We start from the raw sequence: 27958 nt of genomic DNA, 5'->3' as shown, positions 1-27958 counted from the left end.
TGCTTCTCCCTCTCCCGCTCCCCCCTCTTGTGCTCTCTATCTCATTCTCTCAAATAAATAAATAAAATCTTAAAAAAAAAATCAAATCATTATGTTGTACACCTGAGACTAATATGACGTTATATGTCAGTTATGTCTCAATACAAAATAAAAATAAACAAGTAAGAATATGGTCTCATAAAGTTAAAACCCAGAGCATAAAGCTGACATCAGAAAAATCAGTCTCCACCCGTGTAAAAGTCATTATTATAAGCTCCTCCCAGCTCCTGCTTTTCTCATTCACATCCACTCATTCCATGCACATCACACACACAAACACCAACTTAGGAGCCAGAGCTAAAGAGAAATGAAGGTCCTGCCTCAGGTTAGGACCATGAGTCAGAATGAACTGGGCTCTGGCCCTAACTCTGCCACCTCACCGATGAGTTCCCGGACGTGCCTAAATTTCCATTTCCTCAGCTAGCAAGTGAAAAGAATAGGTCCCACCTTAGAGTAGTGAGGATTATTTTGGGTAAGGCATTGAAGAACTCAGCATAGTACCTGGCATGTTAATTACCAGTTCTCATTAAATGACGGCCGTTAGACATACTTACATAATTAGTTCTGAAAAAGAAGTAAACTTAGAGTCACATCAATGACTTTTATTTAAAATTATTTGCAAGGTTGATGCGGAAGAAGAGTTAGCGAAGATGGGTGGGTGGCTCTTTAAATACCTTTCTTTACATTTTTAAGAACAACTTATTCTATTAAAATACCTTTCATTCTCCTTAGTCCCATAAAAGGACAACAGAGCAGATCACACTCTCAACTAAGACATCAGAAGCAGTCAGAGTCGGGTATGAGTCATGTGGGGGAGCAGCGGCCCTGACCGCCCCCTGCAGTCACTCAGCCTCTGCGGGCACTCCTTCACAGCTACCACCACCTGGCCTGGCGTACTGGGGCCCGAAAACCACAGTGGCATCCGGAGACATGATGTGGAAACAAAATACTATTTGGGATCTTTTTCAAGCAAGGGGGGCATGTATGCTTCTCCATGTTCTTCCTTCTTAGGGTTCCTTCTTTCCTCCACTTTCTTTCGAGATTTCATCTCCATCCTCAGGCATTCCCTTTTGCTTCTCTCCTTTCTGCTCTCAGGTCCCTGAAAGAGAAAGTTCAGAAAAAGGGTAGAAATGTGCTGACAGCTGACAACGAGCCACATTTCTCCTAACTCTTGGAAATGAACAAAGCCCTGGTCATTTAGTAGACTTCCACATCTTAGCTTCTCATAATAAATTAGCAGAAGCCCAAGGGTGTTGCTAAAGGTTTCAGTCATAAATAAAAGGAATGGGGCTTCGGTGTCAGCTGATGATCTATGGAGGAAACTCAACCTGTACACAACTCTGAGCTATAGAGGGATGTGTTTCACATTACAATATAATTAACAGTCTCCTGGTGCTTTCCGAAAAGGAATACGGCAGGTGAATCATACACGGAATGATTCTAACCTCCCAGTGTCTACTTCTTTAAATTACATTAACAGTAGGGTTTGTGTTAAGTTCTAATGTGAGGACTATGTAGAGAATGAAGTGTTAAGGATATGACATCCAGGCACATTAACATTCCCCAGCTGGTTGCCCAGGAGTCCACCCACATTCACTGATTTATTGAACACATACTACTGTTCTAAGATCAGGAGATACAGCACTAACTAAAGAAACCCTACTTCTTCGATATTACCCCTAGGTACAGCATGACAATCAATAAGCCTAAAAAGAAACAAGAAGATCACAGATAGTGATAATTGCAATGATAATGAGCAAACAGGGTGACATGATAAGGAAGTATGGGGTGGGAAGGGGGAAGGCTTCTTCGTTTCCATGGTCAAGGAGCGTCTTTCGAAGGAATTACTGACTAAAGAATGGCATTGATAAATGTGGCGATGGCATCTACCTATACTTCTATTTTTAAAAATAAATAACATCATGACTCTCCCCCTCCTCCACGTGAACTGGAAACGCTGGGGAACACCCAAAGGTCTATCAAGTGAATATGCACTGTGATGAGTACCAATCAGATGAGCAAGATCATGACTCAACCCTGCAGGCTGAGTTATGAGGGTGTCTGATTACTGCGGTGATGTCAGCTACTCTTCAATGCTAAATAGTTTTTATACCTAGATTATTTCATTTCTATCTATATTGGTCCAGTGGCCAAAGTCACAAAGCGAAACAAATGATGAAGTTGAGATATAGGTTAAGAGAAACTTAAAAATTGTACTAGTTCTGTAAATGTGCCCCCAGATTATTTTCATTAGACCTAGCAGTTGTATTAGATCCATCAGCCTGATCAAAGTTCATATATAGCAGTCATGAATATCTCCAGTACTTATAAGAGCAGTATAAAAAAGAGAAAATACAGTGATGATTATTTTTAAAATAAAGCAATGGCTTTTCCCTTATTGAGAATAAAGACTATCTGAGAAATGCTTGTAAATAATGAGCTGAAATCTTTTTTCTTGTATCATTATTTAGAAACAAAATGTAAAAATTATCAAAATAAGACAATTGAGGTTTTCAATACCAAAATGAAAGAATTTAATATTGTTGGTTGTGATCAGGTCACAAAATTAGTTTCCTGATCTCTTTTTTTTAAGATTTTTATTTATTTATTTATTTATTTATTTATTTATTTATTTATTTATTTGACAGAGAGAGAGGGAACACAAGCGGGGGGTGGGGGCGGTGGGAGAGGGAGAAGCAGGCCCCCCCCACTGAGCAGGACCTTGGGATCATAACCCAACCTTGGGATCATGACCCAAGCTGAAGGCAGACACCTAACGACTGAGCCACCAGGTGCCCCAATTTCTTGATCTTTTTGATGCTGAAGGACATAAAATTTTAATCTACACATTACTCTACATTTGGCCCCCAGCCAAAATATAAATCAGTTTTAGATTTGCTGATAAACTACACTTTTTAGTGTAGTTTGCTTTAGAAAAGTATGTCAATTGTTAAATAAGAACACGTTTTAAACTATATGTATGTTCTAAATTTTTAATTTTACGTAAGGATAAACTTTATAAAATACTCTTTAAAATTGATACAAAATAAAATATTTAATAAAAGTATTTATCCTATATGTTTATATATGTAATATGAAAAAAAATTAAATGATTTTGTAAATTCCTAGCAGGTTTCTAGGTATTATATGGAACTGTGAAAAGAGTTCTTGGGTCAAAAAGTTGAAAATGTTGTCTTAATTGCCTTGGTACTCAAAAGGAAGAGCTTGGGAAATGAAATATTAGCTAACATGTGATATTTTAGGGATAATGTGATAAGTATCTCTTTAAATAAGAGAACTGATTTCATGTTTACACACTGTTAGGGCTTATAATATTAGCGAATGGTATCGTGTAAGCAGTTACATAAGATGTGTTGCTATATATATACTTTTTTTCTGAGGACATCAGAATCACCAAAGAATAGTTCAGATTAAAATGTTTTTGAAAATACACTTATACTGTAACTCGCTCTAGAAAAAACTTAAGGCAGATATGTCTCCTGAATTAATATAATTAATGACTTAAACATGTAATTCTAAAACAGGAATTCTGGCACTCCTGTTATATTCCTGCTGAAAGCTCAGAGTCTAAATCTAGTCATGAGGAAATATCAGATAAACCTAAACTAGGCATCACTCTAAAAGATAGCTGGCCTGTATTCTTCAGATGTCAGTGTCATGAAAGACAAGGAAAGACTAAGGAACTGTTCCAGAATAAAATCAATCAGAGGGATGTGAAAATTGGTTGCAACACATGATCTGGAATTTCACAATAGAGAATATTTTTGAGACAACTGGCAAAATATGAACAAGATCAATAAATTAGATATAAAAGTATTGTATTAGTTTTAATTTCCTGAGTTTAATTATTATACTGTGTCTCTGTAACAGAATGTTCTCCTGTCCTTGTTTGGGGGCTTGGAAGCGAGAGAGGACATGAGTAAATATAACACATTAACTTTTGGAGGGAATCTAAATGAAGAATGGATTTTTTTGTACTACTCTTGCAATACCGTTTTAAGTCTGAAACCATTTTTTTAAAACAATATAAAGAAAAGACAAAACAGGAACTCTTAATAAGATTTAGATATGGTAACATATCGTACGTCACTAGTTTTTGATGTAGTGTTCAACAATTCATCAGTTGCGTATAACACCCAGTGCCCTATTCCTCTTATGATCAGGTGGAGAGAGCAGCCTGCTGAAGGGGAATCATACACAGGGTCTCTCTCTGATAAAAGTGAGGTGTCACCTACGAGGCAAAGATGCATGATGACAGCACCAACAGCCATCACTGCTAAGCAGAAAGCACTGTTCAGACGGACAAAGAGGTAGGAAGCAGCCACACATCTTCCTCTCTACATTCACAGAGCGTAGCTCAAGAACCAGGTGGCAACACTCCTGGTCACTTATTTGTTCTGCCTACTACATGGCAGAGACATATCAGTATTCCTGTTTTGCAAAATAAAACCAAAACCAAAAAAAAAAAAAAAAAAAGTTACTTTGCTCAAGGCCACTCAATGAACATGTTGCAGAGTTCAAAAACTATCCCCAAATTAATTGATCCTCTAGTGTATGACTTTAGGTATCAAGTTTGGCATCACCAATGGAGTTTCTATTCTTCACCCATTTCATGTCTATCTCTCCTTTGTGCTTTATTTAGACTCCCACAGGTCACTGGGAATGCCTGGACAGCTCCTACTCCTGGAATCTTACTAGTGTTTAGAGAATTCCTTCTGCATACTTTTTAGAAGTATAGGCGAGGGTGCCTGGGTGGCTCAGTCAGTTAAGCGTTCTGCCTTCAGCTCAGGTCATGATCCCAGGGTCCTGGGATGGATCCCTGCATCAGGCTCCCTGCTCAACGGGAAGCCTGCTTCTCCCTCTCCCTTTGCGCCTCCCTGGCTTGTGCTCTCTCTTGCTCACTCTCTCTCTCTCAAATAAATAAATAAAATCTTAAAAAAAAAAAATAGAAGTACAGGGAAACACACCACCATCATACACTGTTTGCTACTGGATTAAATATGAAAGGACAGGAACAGTTGGGGTAGTTTTTCCATTCTTTAAAGAGTGAAAGAAGAACAAGTCACAATTATTTATAAGATTGACAAAAAGAGTCTCAAAGAACCAGAGGACCTTGGTAACAAAAACATTCCACCTATGGTCCTCCAGGAATTCTTCCTATACCAGGTGTCTCCAGTAAAAATAATAAAAAAAAATATACATCTGGGCTATCTAAAACTGTCATTTTTCAAAGACCTCATCATTAGGCTGTAAATGAAGAAATTAGATTTGTTCTCCTCAAACTTGGGGAGAACGAACCCTTTGGGTTTCCTTTTCTAAAGTGGTTAAATATTCAATAACTCTGTTACATACCAAAGAGACAGAGCATTTGGTTCTAAAGCACAGTTGCTGTTCAAAGGACTCTGAAAATGCTTGAATTTTGGAATGGGAGCTTCCTTTTGATTCCAGTGGCTCCTTGAATGACTCACCCACTGAGCATTTTCTGAAATCCAGCATGTGGGTATGGCATCGAAATCCTTGGTCCTCATGAGAATGCCTTCTGGGATGGCTGACAGACGATGTGATTCTGGGAAGCACAGGAAACTGGGAATACAGAATAAAAATTTTTGCAGGCGCCTGGGCGGCTCAGTTGTTACACGTCTGCCTTCGGCTCAGGTCATGGTCCCAGGGTCTTGGGATCGAGCCCCGCATCGGGCTCCCTGCTCCGCAGGGAGCCTGCTTCTCCCTCTCCCACTCCCCCTGCTTATGTTCCCTCTCTCGCTGTGTCTCTCTCTGTCAAATAAATAAATAAAATCTTTAAAAAACAAACAAACCAGAAACCACATTCAAATGGGAAAGGAAGGGAAAGCTCTTCTCTTCCTAAGCATGTAATATGGACGGATATAGGTTATTAATAGGTTATGAGAGGGAAGAGCCTTAGATAGGAGCAGTGGGGAGAGAGAAAAAGAGACAAGGCTAAGAGTAAGCTTTTCTTTTTAAGTTATTGATTGAGCTCAAAGCAAAACACACACACACAAAATGAAAACCTAATTGTTCTCTGATCTCTAAAGTAAGAAAAATCTGAGCACATTTTAGAGTTAGAAAAGTTAACTATCCAACACAAGCTCTTGTCATAAATATATGGCGTTCTGTGACTGGAACTGGACATTCAGACCCCTGACTATTTCCCAGGATCTGCCCACGTCACCCTGGGTCCCCTGCTCTGTGTTCTGCCCTTGCACTCTCTACCCTATTTGGTCAGGTGCTCATTTTTATTCCATGCTTTGTCTCCTTAAATAAACACATACTTTCTGTATATAGTCTGATAATTTTGGAATTCACTGTTGACTTAGAGAATCTAAACAGGTTAATTCAGGCAAATGTCTGAAGCTAGTATGAGCAGGAAGAGATATACGGACGCTGTTTACAAATGCCCCATATAACAAATTCTGCTTAGTCCTAATAGTTTCAGGCAAACAACATTGCAACCTAAAACTGGATTCCCTAGTGGATTATCTCAGTTTTAAAGGTCTAATAGATGCTAAAATTTATTCAACAAAACTGTATTTTGTAAGTCATTTGTTTTTATTTCATATTTTGTTTTCATATTTTCAACAGTACTAAAGGGCCGTTGAGATAAATAGCAAATCACAGTTTTTCTCTTTGTTTCTTCTTGGTTCTAGCTATCTGGAAACTGGAAACTAATTGTACTTCGGGTTCACACATTGTGAATACCTCACTTGAAGTGGAACATAAGAGATTAAAATGAGAGTGTGATAAACAGGTGTTTATTTGTAACAGAATCATGGACAGTTAGAGCTAGAAGAGTTCCCAGAGATCATCCTGTCCAGCCTCTCTTCTTTTTTACATAAGGAACCTGAAGCTCAAAGAGCTGTTGAAACTTGCCCTTTGTCCCTGAGTATGCATTTGGTAAGAAATCTACTTTCAAATATTTGTGTCTTAAAGAGGTCTTATTCCTCAAATTTGCTGGTCATGGGGAGTAAAAGAGATTGCCATACCCACCGTAATATCCCTCATAGGCATTATGCATCTGGGAACTCTGAGGCTAAAACTGAAATAAAATAACATTGCCCCAAAACGTACATGATTCTGGGGTTGACAGAAGCAAGTTGGGGAGGTATTCTCTATAGCTAGAATCCTAAGTGACCTGCAAAAAAGAAAAGCTATATTCTTGCTGTGTAACTGTGAAGCAGAGGATGCAGGTCTCTGCTGCAGAGTCTTCTAGCCGTGCAGTTGAGTGGAGAGAACCACTGCCTGCACCTGCCACTGAGTCCTCACCCGGTCAGGCCCACCCGTTCTGCTATCAGGAGCTTTCTCCTGCTTTCATCTTGCTCCCTAGACACTGGGTGCTCTGCTGCCCTACGGAAAAGTAGTGCTGAGGGCAGAAAAATTTGGGTTCCCTCTCCCCTTGGGAAACCAAAGGGGAACCAGAAGAAAACGTGTATCAAATTTATCAAAGGTAGTGATTTATGATGTGGAATCCCCAATTCTTTAGAGGTCATCAAATCACGGAGCTATTTTCAGTATTTCAAAAAGAGTAGTGGAAATCACACATTGATCCATGCCTGATGCTACACAGACTAATTTATAACATCAAGTTTCTTTCCTTTGGCTGGAATCATATTAACCCTCAGGAGGATTGTCTCAGGTTTATCAGGAGCTCTGAATAGTAGTTAAAGATATCTTAGGCTACTAAAAATGAAGAAATCTTCACCTAATAAACGAAAATCAGGTCCCCTAGAGGACAAGATAAAATAATAAAAGGGACTTTTGTGGGTATAAAAGGTTTAGAAGTACTGATTTTTAACCAGAGAAGATTTTATACCAAAGGCCTCTTCAAAAATTATCTAATAGAAATTCCCCTCCCCTAGTCCAGCTCTCCCCTGGTTCTCTGATCATAACTCACTGGGCAGAGCAGGGAGGTTTTCCTGTAAGTGGCATCTTGTGATCCGTGGCGGTCCCGGAGTCCTCTCTCATTCTCTTCTGTCCAGCTGTGACCCCAGAAGCTGCTCATCCATTTGGCGAAAGACACATCATCATCATCATCATCATCATCTTTGTGCTCCATGCGTAGGTGATTCAAATTCTCGAAGGCCTGTCCCTAAATTTGAGAGAGAGAAATATCATCCAACAGGGCTGACCTGATGAAACCCAGGATCTCCCCCAAAAGACAAAATGAAACTGGTATTTTCAAATGCTCTCCGATAATGGGATCCTTAAGGGAGAAAGATTTACTAAACAACCATGTCATCATCAGGCAGCCTCGGGGAGTGTCTATTTATAAATTGTGCAGCCCACATTCCCTCCCCTCCCCCTGTCTTTTTAAAATTGAGGCTTTTTAATCCTTCCATTGCTGGGGCTTGTGTCTCCAAGCCTAAGGGTGGGAAGCACAGTCCACTGCCTGGTTTTCCCTGTGCTCTGCTGCTGATACATGAGATGGCAATTCCAGCTGTCAATGAGGATGGAGCATGACCCTTATAATATGCCTGTCAGCTCCAGGCTAGCTCTGAAATGGGGCCACTTACAAGGACAGACTGACTACAGCCTGCAAGATGGCCAGCTATTGGCATGCTATATCTACTGCCAGATACACTCCTAATAAATAAAATTGATACTGATACAAAAATCCAGCTCCTGGGTTTAAGGGAACAGGTTTTGTTATTGATGTATTATTTATATCTGTATAAATCATACATGTATATTGTACAAACCTTAAGTGTATAGTTTGATGAATTTTTACATACATGTACCCGCACATAACCACACCATAAAACATTTTCAGCACCCCAGCTGGCTCCCTTTTTCCTTCTTCCAATCCATCCTCCCATCCACTATCGCTACAGATTAATTTTGCCTGTTTTTGAACTTTCTTTCAATGGAATTATACAGAATGTATTATTTTGTGTCATTCAACATTATGTTGGTAAGATTTATCCATATTTTTGTGCTAATGGTAGTTCATGCTTTATAGTAGTACACTGTATGAATATCCCACATTTAAAAAAATCCCTCTCTCGCTGTCTCTCTCTCTGTTGGAAAATAAATGAAATCTTAAAATAAATAAATAAATAAATAAGATAAATTCAGTCTACTACTGGTGGTCATTTGGGACTATCATTTGCTCTGTTTCCAGGTGAGGTGTTATAAATAGAACTTCTGTGAACATGATAGTCCTTGTTTTTTAGTAGGCCTTTTTTTTTGAGATAACAGGACTAATAAATTTATTAAGCCCCTCCTTTGTGCCAGCTATGAAGTCAAATATTTTACGTATGCTATTTTCATTATAACAACACTGTGACTGGGAGATTTGTCTCACATTTTATAGATAAGGACATTGAGATTCAAAAGATCATCACTTGCCTGAGGTGAAATTACTACTAAGCAGCACAGCCAAGTCTGAAGCAAGGAGTAGAATAATGAAGTCCAGACTCTTCCACCATTCCACCAGTATTCCAAGAAACCTTTGATAAAGCTTGCATTCTTAGAGTTATTCCTGACTGTTTTCTATATGAAAACTCTTCCTTGAGCTACAAAAAGACAGGCTTAATAATTGTGACCAGTGTTCCTAGAGCATGGCACCACAATTTCTAAGTTACTAAGGAAAAGTAACCAAAGCATAAAATAGCTTGCAACATTTTTATTTCTTGTTTTAAATAGTGAGAGATGCAGGCTTGTTACTTTGTAATACTTTTATTACAGAATGCAGAAAGCCTGCTTCTCAATGACCCAGATGAGAAAGGAAAAGTTATAACTATAACCATATGCCACCACTATTGATTGTCTCTGTTATTAAAGAAAGAAAGGTAACCTCTCTTGGGGAAGCAGGACCAGGTATGTCCACAAAACTTAACTACAGATAAACCTCTTCTTTTCTATTCCTCTTAAAACAGAAATGTCTTTTCTTCCAATTTCAGAAACAAAAATAAATAAATCTATGATCAGGGGATGGAAAAACCAGAACAGGTCATACCTAATTATTGCTTAGAAGTATTTTGAAGAAAAGAAATACGACTTTATTTTAAAACTTCTTTGAGGGGCGCCTGGGTGGCTCAGTCATTAAGCGTCTGCCTTCAGCTCAGGTCATGATCCCAGGGTCCTGGGATTGAGCCCCGCATCGGACTCTCTGCTCAGTGGGGATCCTGCTTCTCCCTCTTCCACTCCCCCTTCCTGTGTTCCCTCTCTCTCTGTCTCTCTCTATCAAATAAATAAATAAAATCTTTAAAAAAATTTAAAAATTAAAAAAATAAAACCTCTTTGAGTGACACCTATCTCTTGAAATTCTGAACCCTTCTTTTAAGGCCTTATAGACAGAAGCAATTTAAATACTGGAAAATGTGTATATATAAATATGGATATTTATTATGAGGAATTGGCTCATGTAATTATAGAGACTGATAAACTTCACAATCTGCCATCTGCAAGCTAGAGACCCAGAAAAGCCAGTGGTGTAATTTAGTCCAAGTGTAAAGGCCTGATAACCAGGGGAGCCAATGGTGTAAATCCCAGTCCAAGGGCAGAAAAAGTTGAGATGAGATATTCCAGCTTATGAAGTGAGGAGAAAAAAAGAGCAAATTCCTCCTTCTGTCTTTTGTTCTATTTAGACCCTCAACTGATTGGATGAGGCCTGCCACACTGGGGAAGACAATCTACTTTATTGAGTCCATAATTTCAAATGCTAATTTCATCTAGAAGACACATCCAGAAATAGTGTTTAATCTGGGCACTCCATAAAACTGACATGTAAAAATTAACCATCACAGGCACTAATCCCATTCATGAAGGCTCCACCCTCTCATCTCTTTACCACCCAAAGTTTCTACCTCCAAACCATCATATTGGGGATTAGGCTTCAACATATGAATTTTGTAGAATCACAACATCCAGTCCATAGCAAGGTACCACATAAACAGCACCCAGTAAAAACCGGAGGCACTAAGTCTCTAATGAGCATGCAGACAACATTTCACACATGTTGCCAAAACTCATTACTGGAAGAATTAAGCACATCCTATAAGACTTCAATGGGCAAAGAAAAAATAACAAAAGGAACCTTTTGGAAGCTTGTGCCTGGCTTTCTTCAGACTTTACCCAATATGCCTTTCCCCTTTTTGGATTTTGCTCTGTATCCTTTCAGTGTAATAAATCTTATCCATAACTATAACTATATGATGTGGATTCTTTTAGCAAATCCTTAAACTGGGGGTGACAGTTGGTGTCGGAAGTGGGATTTATTAACAACAACCCTGACTCATTGAAATATAGCTAAAACAGGGCTTGGAGAAAGGAAGTATGAAGGGGATATAATTATGAACCTTCACATCCCATGGCTACCTAGTCATCTGTGGTATGAAACAGCAGCTGAGATGATGTCTGTTTTGGAAGGTGAAGGTTACCTATGGAATTTGAAAATGCTAGGTCCAACCCTGGAAGAATTGGATCCATTGGTCACTTTTGGCCGTGGTAGCTAAGGTGAAGGAATTAAAAAGTACAGTCTGGGTGATGTCTTTAGGTTTTGTTCTCCCCCTCAGGTGGGAAGAGAAAGGGTCCAAACACTCCCAAAAAACATTTCAGGTGAGCCAAAATGTTGTATGTTTGTATTGCTCACTCCTCCAAGTGGGAGGAAATAAGATTAAGTCAATTCCAAGGCTGGCACAAACTTTAGACAAATCAGAAAAAAAGAAGGGGGGAAAAAACACTCTACCGATTGGTGCAGCAGCCTGCTGCATTCCAGCTGGGATCTCTCAATAGTGCTAATTTTAATCCTGGAAGTGTTGAATTTACTGCTAAGGTTTGAGTAAACTTGCAAAAAAAAAAAAAAAAAGTGAGAGAGAGAGGGAGAGACTTTCTAAAATGGCTTTTTATTTTGTAGCTATTGCTTCTGAGTATATGATTTTAAAAAACAGTGTAAAGTATCATATGTCTGTAATTTCATAAATGCTAAAGGGATTATTCCAATCTGGGAAAGCTGCCCAATAAAAGGTGTTAGTAGAACAGGACTTCTTCCTTGGATGGATTAAAATTTAAAATCTTTGAACATCTGAGTATTGAAATCTTCATAACTGATTATTGTTCCCATGATTTTTGCCTGTTGGAGCCTATGAGAAAAGGCAGACAACATAAAAGGAGAAATAATCTTTTTGAGTTTTAAAAAGCAGTTTTTAGTTTGGTAATAAGTTTCTGTAAAATCAGATGTCTGACTCTTAGAGGCTGATGATTTTCTAGACTAATTGTGCATATATTTGAGCAGGTCAATTTGGATTCTAAGACTGACAAGATGAGAAGGGCTTAGAAGAACTTGGAACTCCACTGTCTGACCCTGTAGTCTTTCATCTTTGCTGCTGCCAAAGAAGAAAAGTCACTGGCTTTTTTGGAATCCTGAATTCAGAGAACCTAATTGCCTGGATCTGATGGTAGGCTGAAACCTAATAACATCTGTAACAGACTATTTCAATCTTGGACAACAGACATAGACTCAATGAACAGAACTGAGACGCTGGGACTACTACAGACTTAAGACACCCTTCCGTGGGGCCATAAGCTATAAAAACATCATGGATGCTGGCTGGACCACATGGCTCACCTGCGGACGCCCACAGAAAAGGGCTCATTCTCTGATGAGACCATCTGAAACCAAGCTGCAGGTGGCTGTATATTTCTAATGAGGGACTAACTGCATTTGAGATGAATGATCACAAGGAACCTAACCTGTGATTCCTGTTGCAAGCTGTAAGATGGAAGAGAGCACAGCATGGAGAGTAGGACCTCTCCACCCACTCCCAACAGAGGGGACTCTCAACTCCTGCTCAGGAATGTCTCACTGCTATTGACTTATGTCTGACTTTCAACATTATTTGAAATTTGCAATAATAGACTGATAGCCTGATTCAGCTTTACTCATCTTTCTCCTAAGTTAGGCAGTTTGATTATTAAATATAGCTATTCCCAAAGACAGAGTGTTCTTTTTCAGGCTTCCTACTGAATAAATGATCAGGGTGAAAAGGATGGGGGGTTATGTAAACATGTTCTGAAAACTTTTGAAAATTCAGGATTTTGTCCTAACCAGTTCCTGATCATGCTGTGTCTTTCTGGTTAAGTTACAGTAACAGTGTTTTTCTATGTAAATTCTTCTGTCCCTCTGTTACAAATTTCTTAAATCATCACTGATTAAGTGGAGCACAGGATGTCAGATAGTGAACTGTGGCTCAACAACAGATACAAGAAGAACTAAAATAGAGAAGTTTATTACTTACAAGTCCTGGAGGAAGTGCCTGGCACACCTTGAGGGGCCACGTGGGGAGGTCAAGGCAGAGTGCAGAGAGAGGCAGACGCTGGGGCACGTTTTTATTAGAGTCTGCAGGTGGAGTGCTTTGGGGTTCCCAGGGCTAAGGTTAGATTGGTCAATTGAAACCAAAAGGGCAGGGTTTGATAAGCCACAGTGGAGTCTTATCTAAGGAGCCGCATGGGGAGAATGCAGTGGGGGCAGGGGAGATGGTTGATCACAAGAGCTGTTGGGGAAGTGATAGCAGGAACTTACATGTGCTTGTGACTCTGCGGACTGCTATCTAGGGCATGTGCTTAGGTGAGGGGACTAGTGTCAGTTTCAGGGCATTGTTTAGCCAAACAAAATGAGGTCAAGGCAGCAATACCATGCAGTAACTTAGCTAAATTCTCGACACCCTCTTTGCACCCAACCCCTTTTGATGGAAGATGAGAATAAAAAATGATTGGGGAAAAAATGTAAAGTAATGATCATTAAATGAGACACACTGATTTTGTAATAACATAGAAAAAAACAAAAAACAGAAGCTCAGCACCTGGGAGATGCAGGGAAAGATGCGTTAATGATCTCTGTTTCTCATAACTGCTCTGTTTTTCAGAACTGCTCCTGAATGCCAATGTTGGCTTCCCAGGATGCTGTGAGGTCTTGAATTCGAACCAACTACTGAGCCTATGATCACACCTGACAGCACTGACCGTGGGACAGCAATGGTAGGCCCAGTTCCCATGTTCCTATGAAGAACTCTAGATGTTGTCCACATTCATGAGGCAAATGAACTGATGCCAAAGACAAGCAAAATTGCTGAAACAGTCTTCTGGAAGTCCCTCTAAAACTAAGGGCTCAACTGGACAGAGAACCCTAGGGCAGAAGGACCCACAGTGGGAAGGCACACTGGGGGCCCTGTTAACCTCTAATGCCTAACTAATGTACGTTTTCATTGGGTGACCTGCCATTTGCAAGCTTTTTGTTTCCAAGGGTACTCTCTGGGATTATGCTTCTTGAATGTGTACCTTGACTTTCATGGCTTGCTTCAGTCCTGAAAGGCATGCACGTCAGCTTCAACTTACTAGCCAGAGTCCCACTGTGCTTGAATGGATGGTTCAGGCCAGGTAAAAAGGTTAATGCAAAAACTTCGGAAGAAAGCCACCAGGTTTTCTAAGATTGACCTTTCATGTTGACGGAATTTGTTTTAATTGGCTAAATCCAAGACCCTAGAGGGCATAAGGGAGGCAGTCCTGGCAAGACGTTTTCACCCTGCCACAGGGGGTCCTACTGACAATAATTTTGTCTAAAAAAGCCTTGGCCAAATGGGGTGGACTTTGTAGAAAGGAGTTAACATAGCAGCCTGAGATGACATAGCCTGAGAAAAGCTTTCTTGCTTGACCCTTAGCTGGCATCTGGGAACTTGACTGGTAAACAGTTCCTACAGTAATATAAAACTTACCCTAACTGATGAGTGGCCTAAACTGCTTATACAACCAATGGTTTATGCTGAACAACTGCATTTTTTTCTGGAAGTCCAGAATTTTTTGTACAGGCTAGGCAGTGTGTGCCTGCATGACCAGCTTCCAATAAAAGCCTTGGGCTCTGAGTCCCCAGTGAATTTCCCTGGTAAATAACATTTCTCATCACTGGACGAGTTAAGGATGTTTTATGTGGCTCCATTGGGAAAGGACTCTTGGAAGCTTGAGACAGTTTTCACTTTGCTGATTTTAATTTGTGTCCTTTCAATACAATAAATCTTAGCTATGAGTATAACTACATGCTGAGCCCCGTGAGTCCTGTGAGTCACTGAACCTAGGGCTGGTCTTTGGGACCCCCAATACAGGAAGGAAAGGGAACTCTTCATATCTTTGGCCAAAAATTCTCCCAAAACAACAAGATATAAAGGTACCCCCAAAAGAAAAAGAATTTGGTCTACAGTATATAAAATCAATCCACCTCCATTTTTCTCCTAGTTAAGCCCATTTCCTTCAATGTATGGGAAAGATGGCTCCCTGCTTTGCCTGGACTAAGGTTCTTACAGCAAACCTGGAGCAGCAAAGCAGCAGCTGCAGGTACCAGCTCTTGGCAACTGGAGGAAAACTCTCTTCCAGCCTGTTTTGGGAGCCCTCGCACAAGAGGAGGCCATAAGCCCCCCACCCCCACCCCCGGGAGCCTGGCCGCAGCTCTCCCTGGCAGGTGTTTGGACACCTGCCCTGAGGAGATGCTGCAGGGCGCGGGACCAAAGGGAGCTGCCCTTTTGACCCTGCTCTAATGCTCTGCCTTGCCAAGCCCATGCTGTGTACTCCAAAGTGTCAAGTGGCTGAGACAGCTGTAGTTTTCTAGAGAGCTTGTGTGTGCATTTTCTTACCATGCTCAATGTGAAAGAAATTACCTTCTCTTAGATGGTAGGAAGCTTGTGGTGCGCGTGTTCTCATAAAGCAGTCAGACATCATGGGTGCCCAGGTAATCAGTGAAAATAATCCTTGGGCTGTGTACCAATGAAGTGGCTTTTCAATGTCCTAGTTCACATTTGCTGCTTCAGAAGACTGTGATCATGGGGGGGTGGGGGGGTGGAAATGATTTTCTCTTTATTTCATTCTCTCTTTCATTTAATTAACTCCCTTTATTTGTTTCAATGCATTCCTTTTACTTAGTTCATTCTCCATAGCCCCTATTTCCACAATAATTTATTTTTTTTAGTTCATTAATTTTTCTTGCCAGTTAAAGGGAAGAATTATTCCCCACACTATTTTCGAGCTTGCCTGAGCCACTCTCATTTCAGAAAAGAAATGCTATGTACAGGAGAACTAAACTGCTACATCTTTAAATATTTATATAGAGTCAAAATACATCAGTGGTTTTTACACAGTTTTTACCTGCCAGAAAGCAGTGCTTGAATACTTGAAACTGTGTACTGTTACATTTAATGTCCTGATTGTCAGAATGTTCTTTTACAGGTAATATGCTAAAACCCAGTCATCCATTTCCATGATTGTTACCAAGTTACACTGTAAAGTTTGCCATTCTGTTGCTTGGTGATTAACCAAGTATCTGAAAGTATGTATTACTTGAGGGTACTTCATCATCATTTCTTATTCTAAAAAGTTATGCAGCTTATATTATGAAAACTATTTTTTAAATATACTATGTTGATGTAAAAAATATCTGAGGGGGTAAAAACGTGTGTTTTCAGAGGTCTGCCTACAAGAATATTGGTTATATAAATATCTAGTTACTTTGGCAGTAAGCATCAACAAGTTCTGCAGGATTTGGGCTAATGGAGGCTTTACAATAGTCAAAGTTGTTAGATGTTGGAATAGGTTTTTGTAAGACAATATATCATCTCTTCCACAAGAGACCTCGAAGCACAGTATTGATTCTCATCTACCAGAGATGGAATCTGTGCAGCTTTGCCTCCAGTAGTGCTATTAATTGCATGGCCTCTCAAGGTCTTGTTGATCCCTGGGCAGCTATTATTCCAAAACAGACTGAACACGCTATTTGTTAAAACTTACTGCTCTGTAAAAAAAACTTTGCCAGTTTAGCTCATTAGTGTGTTAGATTTCAGAAAAGGCTTCTTCCCAGCTATTAACTACAATTTCAGAGAATCTAAGGGTAATGTCTCAGCACTTTTTTTTTAGTCTGAGTCTACAAGCCTCCCCATAGAAGTGCCCCAGAAAAGAACTGAGGGAATTAAAGAATCCCATGAGTCTCACTTCTAAGAGGGGCAAAATTTTGCAATGTAGAATAACAGAGTGGATCACCAAACATTTAAAGGAAACTGTGACAAAATATTTGTGACATTTAGAAAAAGAAATTGGAAAGGTTAAAGTTTGAGTCAATAAACAATGAGTAGGGATGCCTGGGTGGCTTAGTTGGTTGAGCGTCAGACTCTTGATTTCAGCTCAGCTCATGATCTCAGGGTTGTGAGATAACCACCCCGTGCCCCACGTGCCCCACCCCAGGTCCAGCTCTGCACTCAGCAGGGAGTCTGCTTGAGATGCTTTCTCTCCCTCTCCCTCAACCCCTTTCCCCTCCCCTCTCTCTCTCAAACAAATAAATCTTTAAAAAAAATAAACAATGGGTAATCTTCAGGATATTATAAATAAAAACTTTAACAAAGCTCCAGAACAATCTTTTCTGAGGATCAAATGCCATATACTCTTAGTATGAATATGGTCTTTCTGGAAAGAAATACAGCAAGATGAATTAAGAAGATTTGTTTTAAATATTCACGTTCTTTGACCCAGAAATTTCTCTTCTTAGTATTATAAGTATATAATCAGAGGTATGCAGGGTTATTTGTTCATCATAACATTGTTAAAAATAGCAAAAATGTGGGGTGCCTGGGTGGCTCAGTTAGGTGTCCCACTCTTTTTTTTTTTTTAAGATTTTTTATTTTTTATTAGAGAGAGAGAGTACAAGCAGGGTGAGTGGCAGGTAGAGGGAGAGGGAGAAGCAGGCTCCCCGCGGAGCAGGGAGCCCGACGTGGGGCTCGATCCAGGACCCTGGAATCATGACCTGGGCCGAAGGCAGCCGCTTAACCAACTGAGCCACCCAGGCGCCTCTAGGTGTCCCACTCTTGATTTCAGCTCAGGTCATGATCTCGGGGCTGTGGTATTAAGTCCCCCATCAGGCTCTATGCTCAGCATGGAGTCTGGAGTCGGCTTCTCCCTCTCCCTCTCTCTCTGCTCCTCCCCCCACATGCACACACTCTCTCCCAAATAAATAAATAAATAAAATCTTTTAATAAAATAAAATAGCAAAAATGTGGAAACATCTTAAAGGCACAATTGGAGACCATGCTAATAAATTATGGCATATTCATACAACAGTATTCTATGCAATCATAGAAAACCAAGGGATTTAATGACACAGGGAACTTCTCAAAATAAAATATTTGGTGACAAAATCAAAATATAATAAATTGTGATAGTTAATTTTATTTGTCAAATTGACTGGGCTATGGTGCCTAGCTATTTGGTCAAACACTATTCTGAATTTCCATGAGAGTGTTTTTGGATGAGATTTACATTTTTATATGCAAACAATGAATCATGGAACATTACATCAAAAACTATGATATACTGTATGGTGACTAATATAATAAAAAAAGATTTACATTTTTTAAAAGTATAAATGGTTATTTATTTATTTATGGCAAATAAAATTTAAAATTTTTTTTTAATTTGAGTATAGTTGACTCACAATGGTACATTAGTTTCTGGCATACAACATAGTGATTTAACGTCTCTATATGTTATGCAATGCTCACCACAAGTGTAGCTACCATCTGTCACCATACAATGCTATTACAATACCATTGACTATATTCCCTATATTATACCTCTTATTCCCATGACTTGTTCATTCCATAACTGGAAGCCTGTATCTCCCACTCCCCATCATCAATTTTGCCCATCCCTTTGGCAACCATCAGTCTGGTCTCTTTTCTTATAGGTCTGAGTCTGCTTTTTGTTTGTTTATTCATTTAGTTGGTAGATTCCACATATAAGTGAAATCATGTGGTATTTGTCTTTCTCAGTCTGACTTATTTCACTTAGCATAATACCCTCTAGGTCCATTCATGTTATCACAAATGACAAGATCTCTGGATGAGATTTATATTTCAATTAGTGGATTTTGAGTAAAGCAGATTGTACTCCATAATGTGGGTGGGCCTCATTTAACCAAATAGCCTGAATAGAAAATAAGATTGACCTACCCCAAGCAAGAGGGAATTCTAACAATAGACTGCCTTTGGACTTCCAAGTGTAATATTGCTTCCCCTGGGTCTCCAGCCTGCTGGCCCACCCTGCAGATTTTGGACTTATCAGCCTCCATAATCATGTGAGCCAATTGCTTAAAATAAATCTCCCCCTCTCTCTCACTACATGACACACACCTACATACACACAAACACACACACACACCCCCTTCTGGTTTTGTTTCTCTGGAGAACCCTAATAGATACAGTTTATTAGTATGATCTCAAATGTCAACTACGAATCATGGGATTTCAGATAATTTTGTTTTGTTCTTTATGCTTTTTTTCTATATTCTGTAAGTGATCATGTATCACTTTTGTAATCATGAAAAGATGTTATTTTAAAATGACTCCTGTATGACATGCTTAATGGTGAAAGGCTGAAAGTTTTCCCCCTGAGATCAGGAAAAAGGCAAGAATGCCCACTCTCACCACCTTGATTCAACACAGTGCTAGAAGTTCTAGCCAGTGCAATAAGGGAAGAAAATTAGAGGGGGGTGAGGGAAGGCATACAAATTTTAAAGAAAGAAATAAGATTGTCTGTATTTGCAGATAATGATTATCTCTATATAAAACCCCAAGGGATTTACAAAAACACTCTGAGAACCTCTAAGTGAGTTTCAGCAATGTCCCAAGATACGGGCTCAATACAAAGAAAAATTAATTGCATTTCTACATACTAAAAATGAACATGTGGAAATCAAAATTAAAATCACAATATCATTTATAATTGCCCCCCCAAAGAAAGTGAAATCTAAGAAAACATGTACAGAATCTGTATTCTGAAAATGACAAAAACCTGATGAAAGAAATCAAAGAAGACTAAAGAAATGGAAAGGCTTACTCATGAATTAAAAGATTCCATAGAGTAAAGATGTCAATTCTCCCCCTACTGACCTCTAGGTTTAATACAAATTCCTATCCAGGTGTTTGTAGACATACAAACTTATTCTAAAGTTTATAGAAATTCTAAAGGACACGAAACAGTCAAAAACAATTCTGAAAATGAAGAGTAAAGTGGGAGAACCATGCTATTGAATGTTAAGGCTTACAGTATAGCTACAATAATAGAGACAGTGTGGTGTTGATAGAGATACACATAGACCATTGGACCAGAATAGAGAATCCAGGAACAGATACAGATATATATATCTGAACTAAATGTTGAAAAAGTGCAAAAACAATTCAATGGACTAAGGAAAAACCTATTCAACAAATGGTGCTGGAACAATTGGACATTCACAGTTTTAAAAATGAATCTTCTAGCAGCCATCCAGAGGGGTGTGTGCACCTGCATTCACCCTGTTTTTTAAAAAAAAGTTAAACATGAATCTTGACCTATGTCTCCCACCCTACACAAAAAAATTAACTCACAGTGGATCACAGACTTAAACATAAATTGTGAAGCTATAAAGCTTTTAGGGAAAAAATGAAGAAAATGTTTGAGATCAAGAACTAGGCAAAGAGGGGTGCCCGGCTGGCTCAGTTGGTGGAGACTGTGACTCTTGATCACAGGATTGTGAGTTCAAGCCCCATACTGGGTGTAGAGATTACTTAAAAATAAAATCTTAAAAATTTTTTTAAAAAGGAAACAAAGCAAAGAGTTCTTAGATTTCACACTAGATGTATAATGCATAAAAGGAAAAACTAATTAACTAGATCTCATCATTTTCAAATCTTTTGCTCTGTAAATGACCCTGTTAAGAAAATGAAAAGACAAGCTGAAGACTGGGAGAAAATATTTGCATTTGCAAACATATCCAACTAGTTTCTAGAATATATAAATAGCTTCCAAAATTTGACATTAAAAGAACAAACAATCCAATTAGGAAATGAGCAAAAGACATTAAAGACATTTCATTGAAAAAGATAGATAGCAAATAAGCACATCAAAAGATGTCAACATCATTACCCCTCAGGTCAATGAAAATTAAAACCAAAATCAGAGGGGCGCCTGGGTGGCTCAGTTGGTTAAGCGACTGCCTTCGGCTCAGGTCATGATCCTGGAGTCCCTGGATCGAGTCCCACATCGGGCTCCCTGCTCAGCAAGGAGCTTGCTTCTCCCTCTGACCCTCCCCCCTCTCATGTGCTCTCTCTCTCTCATTCTCTCTGTCTCAAATAAATAAATAAAATCTTTAAAAAAAAACCAAAAAACCAAAATCAGATATCACTATAAGTACCTATCAGAATGGATAAAACTTTAAAAAATAGTGTCAATACCAAATGCTGGAGAAGAAGCAGAGAAGTTAAATCCTTCTTATGGTGCTGATGGGACTTAAAAATGGTACAGTCACTTTGGAAAATAGTTTACCAGTTTGTTTTAAAACTAAAAATGCAACTACTATATGATCCAGCAATTGCACTCTTGGGTATTTACCCTAGAGAAATTAAAACCTATGTTCATGCAAAAACTGACACATGAATGTACAGATTTGATATACACAACAATTTAGATTGCCCTTAAGAGAATTATGCTGAGTGAAAAAGTTCAGTCTCGAGAGAATACATACTATATAATTTTTTTATATAGCATACTTGAAATAACACAGTCACAGAGAAGAAGAACAGATTAGTGATTGCCAAGGGTTAAGGATTTGGAGCAGGGGGGTTTTGGCTATAAAAGTTCAGCATGAGGGAGCCTTGTGCTGATGGAACAGTTCTATATTTTGATTGCAGTGGTAGTTACATGAAATGTGTTAAAACTGCCCAGAACTGTAACTCATACATACAAGGAGTGTGTGTATAGCTGGTGAAATCTGAATAAATTTTTTGGATTGTATCAATGTCAATTTTCTGGTTTTAATATTGTCCTATAGTTATGCAAGTTGTTAATATTGGAAAAAGTGGCATAAAAGGTACATGGGACCTCCATGTGCAACTTCCTGTGAAACCATAATTATGTCATAATAAAGGTAAAAAGAAAAATGCCTAGTAACAAGAAAAAGAAACTTCTCTAAATGAGTAGATACAAGATCAAAATGCTATTGAGCTAGAGGTATTCTGGGAAAATAATAATGAAGACAGCATAGCTTTTCAACCTCTCTGAATCCCCACATAAAAACCAATAGAGCAATTGGAAAGGAAAATATCCATGGCCAACCCTACAGCAAATACTGGTGACAAGATGTACTCCACTCCCAAGTGGACAGTGTGGGGTCAAACCACCAACAGCTAAGACCTGGGATAGTTGTCCATGAAGGAGGAAAAGAAAGCAACAAGGCAACTGCCAGACCTGAGAACAGGAGAACAACAAAATAGCCAATAGTTTGGAAAACATAAGGGACCAATTTGAGAACAGCATTAATCTTTTATCCAGCAACATTGCTAAATTATTAATTCTAGTAAATTATACTTTTTTTTGATTTTCTATGGAGACAACCATATTGTCTATAAATAATGAAAAGTTACTTCTTTCTTTCCAATCTCCTTTTATTTCCTTTTCTTGTCTTATTATTTTGGCTAATATTTTCAGTACCATGTAATAGAACCTGGAATCCCCAACTGGTTCTTGACTTCAAAGAGAAAAGTACTAACATTTCACTATGAGGTATGATCATTTATTTAGACTTCCAGGTGATCTTTATCAAGGTTCTATAATAAAAATGTTTTTCTATGTCACAGGCAAATATGGCAAGATTGTAACATTGGTTAAATCTTAGTGGAAGATGGTGGTAGATTTAAAAGAATTGCAACTTTTTTGCTACTTCTCCCATTGAGAGTTGGAGTCTAATTCACCTCCCCATGAATCTGTGCTGGCCTTAGTAACATGCCTGGTCCACAGAAGGTGGCAGAGTGATGTTTTAGAAAGTTATGCAGCTTCTGCCTAGGGCTCCTGGGACATTCTCTGTAAGAACCCTTAGCTGCCACATGCCATGCTGGAAAGGCCACAAGAAGGTGCCCCCCCCCCCCCACATAGTCTAAAATCACTCCAGTCTTCGAGCCATTTGCACCAAGGTGTGAGACACTGAGTGAAGCTGTCTTGAGCCCTCCAGACTAGTCCATCTGCCAGAAGAATAAACTCTTGACACCAAGAGAAGAGTCAATCAAGCCTTGCCCAAATTCCTGAGCAACAAAACTTTAAGATGTAATAAAATTGTTGTTTTAAGCCACTGCCACTTGGGATAGTTTGTTAAGCAGCAATAGATAACCAGAACCTAGGCACAGAAACTATTTTTTTATGGTTTTACATATTTTCATAATTTAACAAAATGAAGTCTCCTCCTCATTGTTGGATTTGAGGCTAGTTTTCACTGGTTTGGAAAAACAACAAAAGGTAAAGATAGGGAAGAAGAGCCGAGAGGACTTCAGGTTCAGTGCTAGATCAATGCTAAGATCAAGTCTGCATAACCAAGGCTACTAGTCTAATAGAAATGAATTTGACAATGGTACCCTTTATTGGTGGATACTCCACTGCAGGCCCATCACTTAGTGATGGACCAGTATCTTCATGCTATTCAGAAAATGGAGCACTTTTCTCCAGGCAGACACAGCTGGATACCAGACTGTGAGGAAAAAAGTGCAGGCCAGACCTCAGCCCCCACTTGCTCTAGCATCCTTGTGCAGGGCACAATTCACGTAATCTATATGTAATATCTTTAGAAGTATAAGCAAGGCAACATTTCTACATTTGCAAATGACACAAATTCTCGTGGGTGGTGATGAACTAAGTTGACGAGGATTGATGAGATAGATCTTACAAATCGGTGAGTGGGTGGAAAGGTGACAAATGAGTGCATAAAATACATGTATGCGCCATCAGTCACAGCTAAGGAGAGGGAGCTAGGGTGACTGTAGATTGTTCCCTGAAGATAAATGCAGAGGCTCCTTCTGACAGCAAAAAGAACAGCCACTTGATTGAATCATCAAGCGACATTCCCCCTGAGAAACAAAGAAGTATCACCCACTCAACTGATGCTTTGATGGAAGTTGAATAAGGCAGAAACCATCAGGAGAAAAACTGGGGAAAAATTAACAGCACGAGGGCTCAGAGGAAACTCAGACTTCTATAGATCATAAGTGGGGTATGAAGGACAAACCAATCAGATCCCAATGGAAGCAGCTACAGCAGTGCAGATGGTAACTGACGACAGCATGCTTGGGACTGGAAACCAGTAGACAGGATGATGGTGGTAATGGAAGCAGACTATTCCTGGTGATGGCAGCAGTGGCAGCAATTGAGTTGGTTTCTTAGCTGATACCAGTGGTTGGACAGCAATGGAGGCTCCAGATCATTCATGTTGGCAACAGTAATGGAAATGAAGCAGCAGTCAGGGAACTGTTCAACAAACACTTCATCAACTCTTTATTCAGCACTGACCACATTTCAGGTATTATGTCGCACGGATAAATAATTATTGTGTGCCCAGCCATGTAATAGATGCAGGAGCACAAAGACAACTAGAACATGATTCTCACCCCTCAAGGACTCAGAACTGAGTATGGGTGGCACACGAGAACAAATAATTGTGGCAATGTGGGAGTTGTGAGGAAAAAAATTATACTGTTGTATAGGTCCAATGCAAAAAGAAAAAACATAGTCCTTTGCTCTGACATATAGTTTTATTGGAGACACTATGTTAGGCACCATAAAAGATAAAAAGATAAGTATCAGACATAGCTTCTGATTTGGGATGCTTACAGTATAACAGATGAGGCAGGACAAGTATAATTCTATAAAACAAGGTAAAAAGGGCTATGTCTATTTAAATGAAAATGAAAAATTGAGTCACACTAGCTATATCTCCAAGTGCTCAGTAGCCATATGTGGCTATTAGACATCAATAGATACAAATCATATTGGATGTCACAGATATAAAACACTTCCAACATCACAGAAAGTTCTATTGGACAGCATTTATCTAGAAATTGGTCAGAGAGTAGAACCAGAAGAATTTAGTCTCCTGAAAGCCAGGGAAAACAACGTTTCAAGAAGGGAATAACCAATGGTATCATGTGCTTCAGTAAAAGCATAGAAACCAGATTATAAGAGATTTTGGGTGAAATGGATGATAAATAAATAGAGATAACAAGCATAAACAATTCTTTCCAGTCATTTTGCAGTGAAAAAAATAGAGAATGGAAACCTAAGGAAAAGTTGAGAGAGAATCCAAATGTGTATGTATGTGCTTAATATGTCTGTGGATTCACTGGAAGGCTTGAACACCAATCAAGCAGCTATCTACCAACTCTACCAATAAGAAAGCCTTTCATGTAGCAATAACAATTGAGGGGATATAATCATACAATTTTAAAGCTAGGAGGAGACTTAGAAATCATCTAATCCACTGGTCACATTGGTGCCCACAGTCACACACATAGCTCCTTAGTATTAGAATCTAGAATAACAACTCAGGTCTCAGGCGCCTGGGTGGCTCAGTAGTTAAGCATCGCCTTCAGCTCAGGTCATGATCCCAGGGTCCTGGGATCGAGCCCCGCATCGCATTGGGCTCCCTGCTCAGCAGGAAGCCTCCTTCTCCCTCTCCCACTCCCCCTGCTTGTGTTCCCTCTCTCACTGTCTCTGTCAAATAAATAAATAAAATCTTAAAAAAAAAAAAAAAAAGAACTCAGGTCTCCCGCATCCCAGTCCATTAGCTGTTCTACCTCATTTCAACTGACCAGATAGACCAGAGAAGAGGTGAAGAAATCTATTGAGTTCCATTAATCTAGCAGGAAAAAGAAAATCTCTATGTTCACATATACAAAATTTCAGTTTTCTTAGAGACAATTTTACTTCTCTCCTTTAAAATTCAGAAAAACAGAAAACTAAGCAGTGAATGTCTGCTATTTTGTAACAAACAATATACTAAAAAGAAATTAAATGTTATCTAATTAAATCTTTCACATATAGATGTGAGAGGTATGTTTTCACTATTTCAGAGCTCAGAAATTTATGCATCAGGTCAATAAAGTCATACAACTAATGACATTCTTACTCAGTTCTACACTATAATCAATTAGGAAATGATGGACAAAATGGGAGAAAAGAGATGAATAGGCTAGAGAATGAAAATGGTCTGTTCAACAAATAACAAAAGTAACAAGAACAAATTCATTTACTGATGCCGATCTTAAAAATAAAACCAATAAAAGCAGGCTTTTAGACAAATATTAATTAAACAAAGTGTTTCAAGAAATTCTAACACTGATCACCTTTGAAGAGGGGAACTGGGTGACTTTTCACAGTAACTCCTTCATAACTTTTGGATTGCAACCATAACAATGTTACCTATTCCAGTAATTAAGTTAAAAAAAAAACTTCAAAGGACTTAGTTCCTACCAATAGTAATTACTGGCATTCTACAATCCCCCGAGGCTGCAGAAAAATGGATATTTCAGTAAAGAAAAATCCTAACTCTGTTCTGAAATGGCAGGGGAGAAATTGGATTAAGGGCCAGAAGACTTTCCTCTGGGGGGAATCAGGAAGGAAGAAAAGATGATTGCCTGCAACAATAACTATTTGATCAACTCAATTCTATTGCTATTATTTTTAGCTCATCTTTTTAGTCTTTTGCTGAGGAACCCTATTACCTGAAAGCAATTTACTAATAGGAACCCACATGAAGCAGGAGAAAAGCAACGATCCTGAAATCTTTGAATTAGTCCATTCTAATTTAATCCGTCTATTTTTGTGCCACTTAATAAATTATCTTTCAATCTTTATGTAGCTCTACTGTGATGTTGAAAATTCTTTGTGCCCAAAAGCAAAATGACCCTTTGTAAATTTTTAATATAAGGGGCTGCAGACCAGTATACTTGAAATGGGAGCCACAGTTCTGGATTCATTCTCTATTAATACTTGTCTTTTCTTACTGAAAATACTATGAATTCCAGCAATTCCTTGCAAAGGACACTCTTGTATTTTAAAATGTCTGGTGCAGAGCATGGGGAAAGGAATTGACAAAGCTATTCAATATATGAAAGCTATGAATTGAAATTTCGGTTTGGGAATGAAGCAAGAAGGCTGAGACAGCTAGTGCAAAACTCCAAGGCAGTAGGCGGATCAGAGCACTGCGGAGGGCGCGGGTGCTCCAGGGATCGCGACGTGGGCTGGGATGTCAGGAGAAATCCAGCACAAGGCACGGATACGTATAGGAAAGCTGCAAGCAGGTGGGAACTCTGGGTCTTCCATTTCTACCCACTCAGTTAAAGAACTTCATTAACAACACACAGACGTCATCGCTTTCGTAACTGGTGCAGACGGTGAACCGCAGGGACTCCGTTCAAGCCGTTTTGGCGGAAGCCAATTTAGATTTGCCCGTTTCCACCCAGTCTGATTTCTGCTATCTGCTGTTGCCCCCAGTAATCTCAAATTCCTTCAAACTAAAATCCGGCCACGGTAGAAATAAGAGAGTTGGTGATACAACAGGCTAGCTCTAGCTTTGAGTTCTTCCTTCACACACCTTTAACAGTCCTTCTAATCCGTTGGTTTCCCGGACGTCCAAACGGATAACCAAACTACCGTCCCCAAAGGTCTAAGAAGCACCTACGTGGCGGTAATAGGAAAACGGAGCCCAAATTCCACCAATAAACCGGGCTACTCAGGCTACGCCCCGCCCACCACTCCTGCCAACCAATAACATTCACAACTCTTCCACCGCTCCCGCCCGTTCCTAGGACCACTGCAGAGCCTCCGCCGTTCGCCTGCGCAGCATAGATACGCTGTATAAGCGTCCCTCCTCCACTTCCCCAAATAAGAGGGCCCTCTGACGGCGGAGGGAACGACACTAGCTACCAAGGCCCTAGAAGCTAGTCTGACAAACAGCAGCGGCGCAAAACGATAGAGAAAGGGCCACTCACAACGCCCCCACTCCCGCCCTGTTCCCCCTGACCCGGAAGTAATTTCCCTTCTTTTCTCCGCCCCCTCCCTC

The 27958-nt window shown here is 39.4% G+C and overlaps 1 protein-coding gene across 2 annotated transcripts; it reads right to left on the bottom strand.

Annotated features, from left to right (window-relative positions):
- Positions 1–633: 633 nt before the first annotated feature.
- LNP1 (leukemia NUP98 fusion partner 1) lies at positions 634–27823 on the bottom strand. Of its 2 annotated transcripts, XM_035015236.1 has the most exons (5): positions 27491–27821; positions 24128–24366; positions 7967–8161; positions 5413–5643; positions 634–1138 (listed from the first exon to the last, which is right to left on the bottom strand). In XM_035015236.1, exons 3-5 carry the CDS (start codon positions 8126–8128, stop codon positions 989–991), a joined length of 543 nt encoding a protein of 180 aa, XP_034871127.1. In that variant the 5' UTR covers positions 8129–8161; positions 24128–24366; positions 27491–27821; the 3' UTR covers positions 634–988. The 2 variants fall into 2 exon arrangements, with proteins under 2 accessions (XP_034871127.1, XP_034871129.1); XM_035015238.1 differs by lacking the exon at positions 24128–24366 and having other exon boundaries at positions 27491–27823.
- Positions 27824–27958: the final 135 nt, after the last annotated feature.

This window comes from Mirounga leonina, unplaced genomic scaffold (genome assembly GCF_011800145.1).
Source record: "Mirounga leonina isolate KUSES-001 unplaced genomic scaffold, KU_Mleo_1.0 Mir_169, whole genome shotgun sequence".
Taxonomy (NCBI): domain Eukaryota; kingdom Metazoa; phylum Chordata; class Mammalia; order Carnivora; family Phocidae; genus Mirounga; species Mirounga leonina.
This window is presented reverse-complemented; position numbering and strand designations above follow the sequence as displayed.

Excerpts from the sequence above, each read along its gene's own strand:
- LNP1 (XM_035015238.1), bottom strand. The coding sequence starts at position 8,128 with ATGGAGCACAAAGATGATGATGATGATGATGATGATGTGTCTTTCGCC. Across the intron at positions 5,644-7,966 it reads AAACCTCCCTGCTCTGCCCA|TTTCCTGTGCTTCCCAGAAT; the intron begins GTGAGTTATGAT and ends CTGTATTCCCAG. Across the intron at positions 1,139-5,412 it reads CCAAATGCTCTGTCTCTTTG|GGACCTGAGAGCAGAAAGGA; the intron begins GTATGTAACAGA and ends TTTCTCTTTCAG.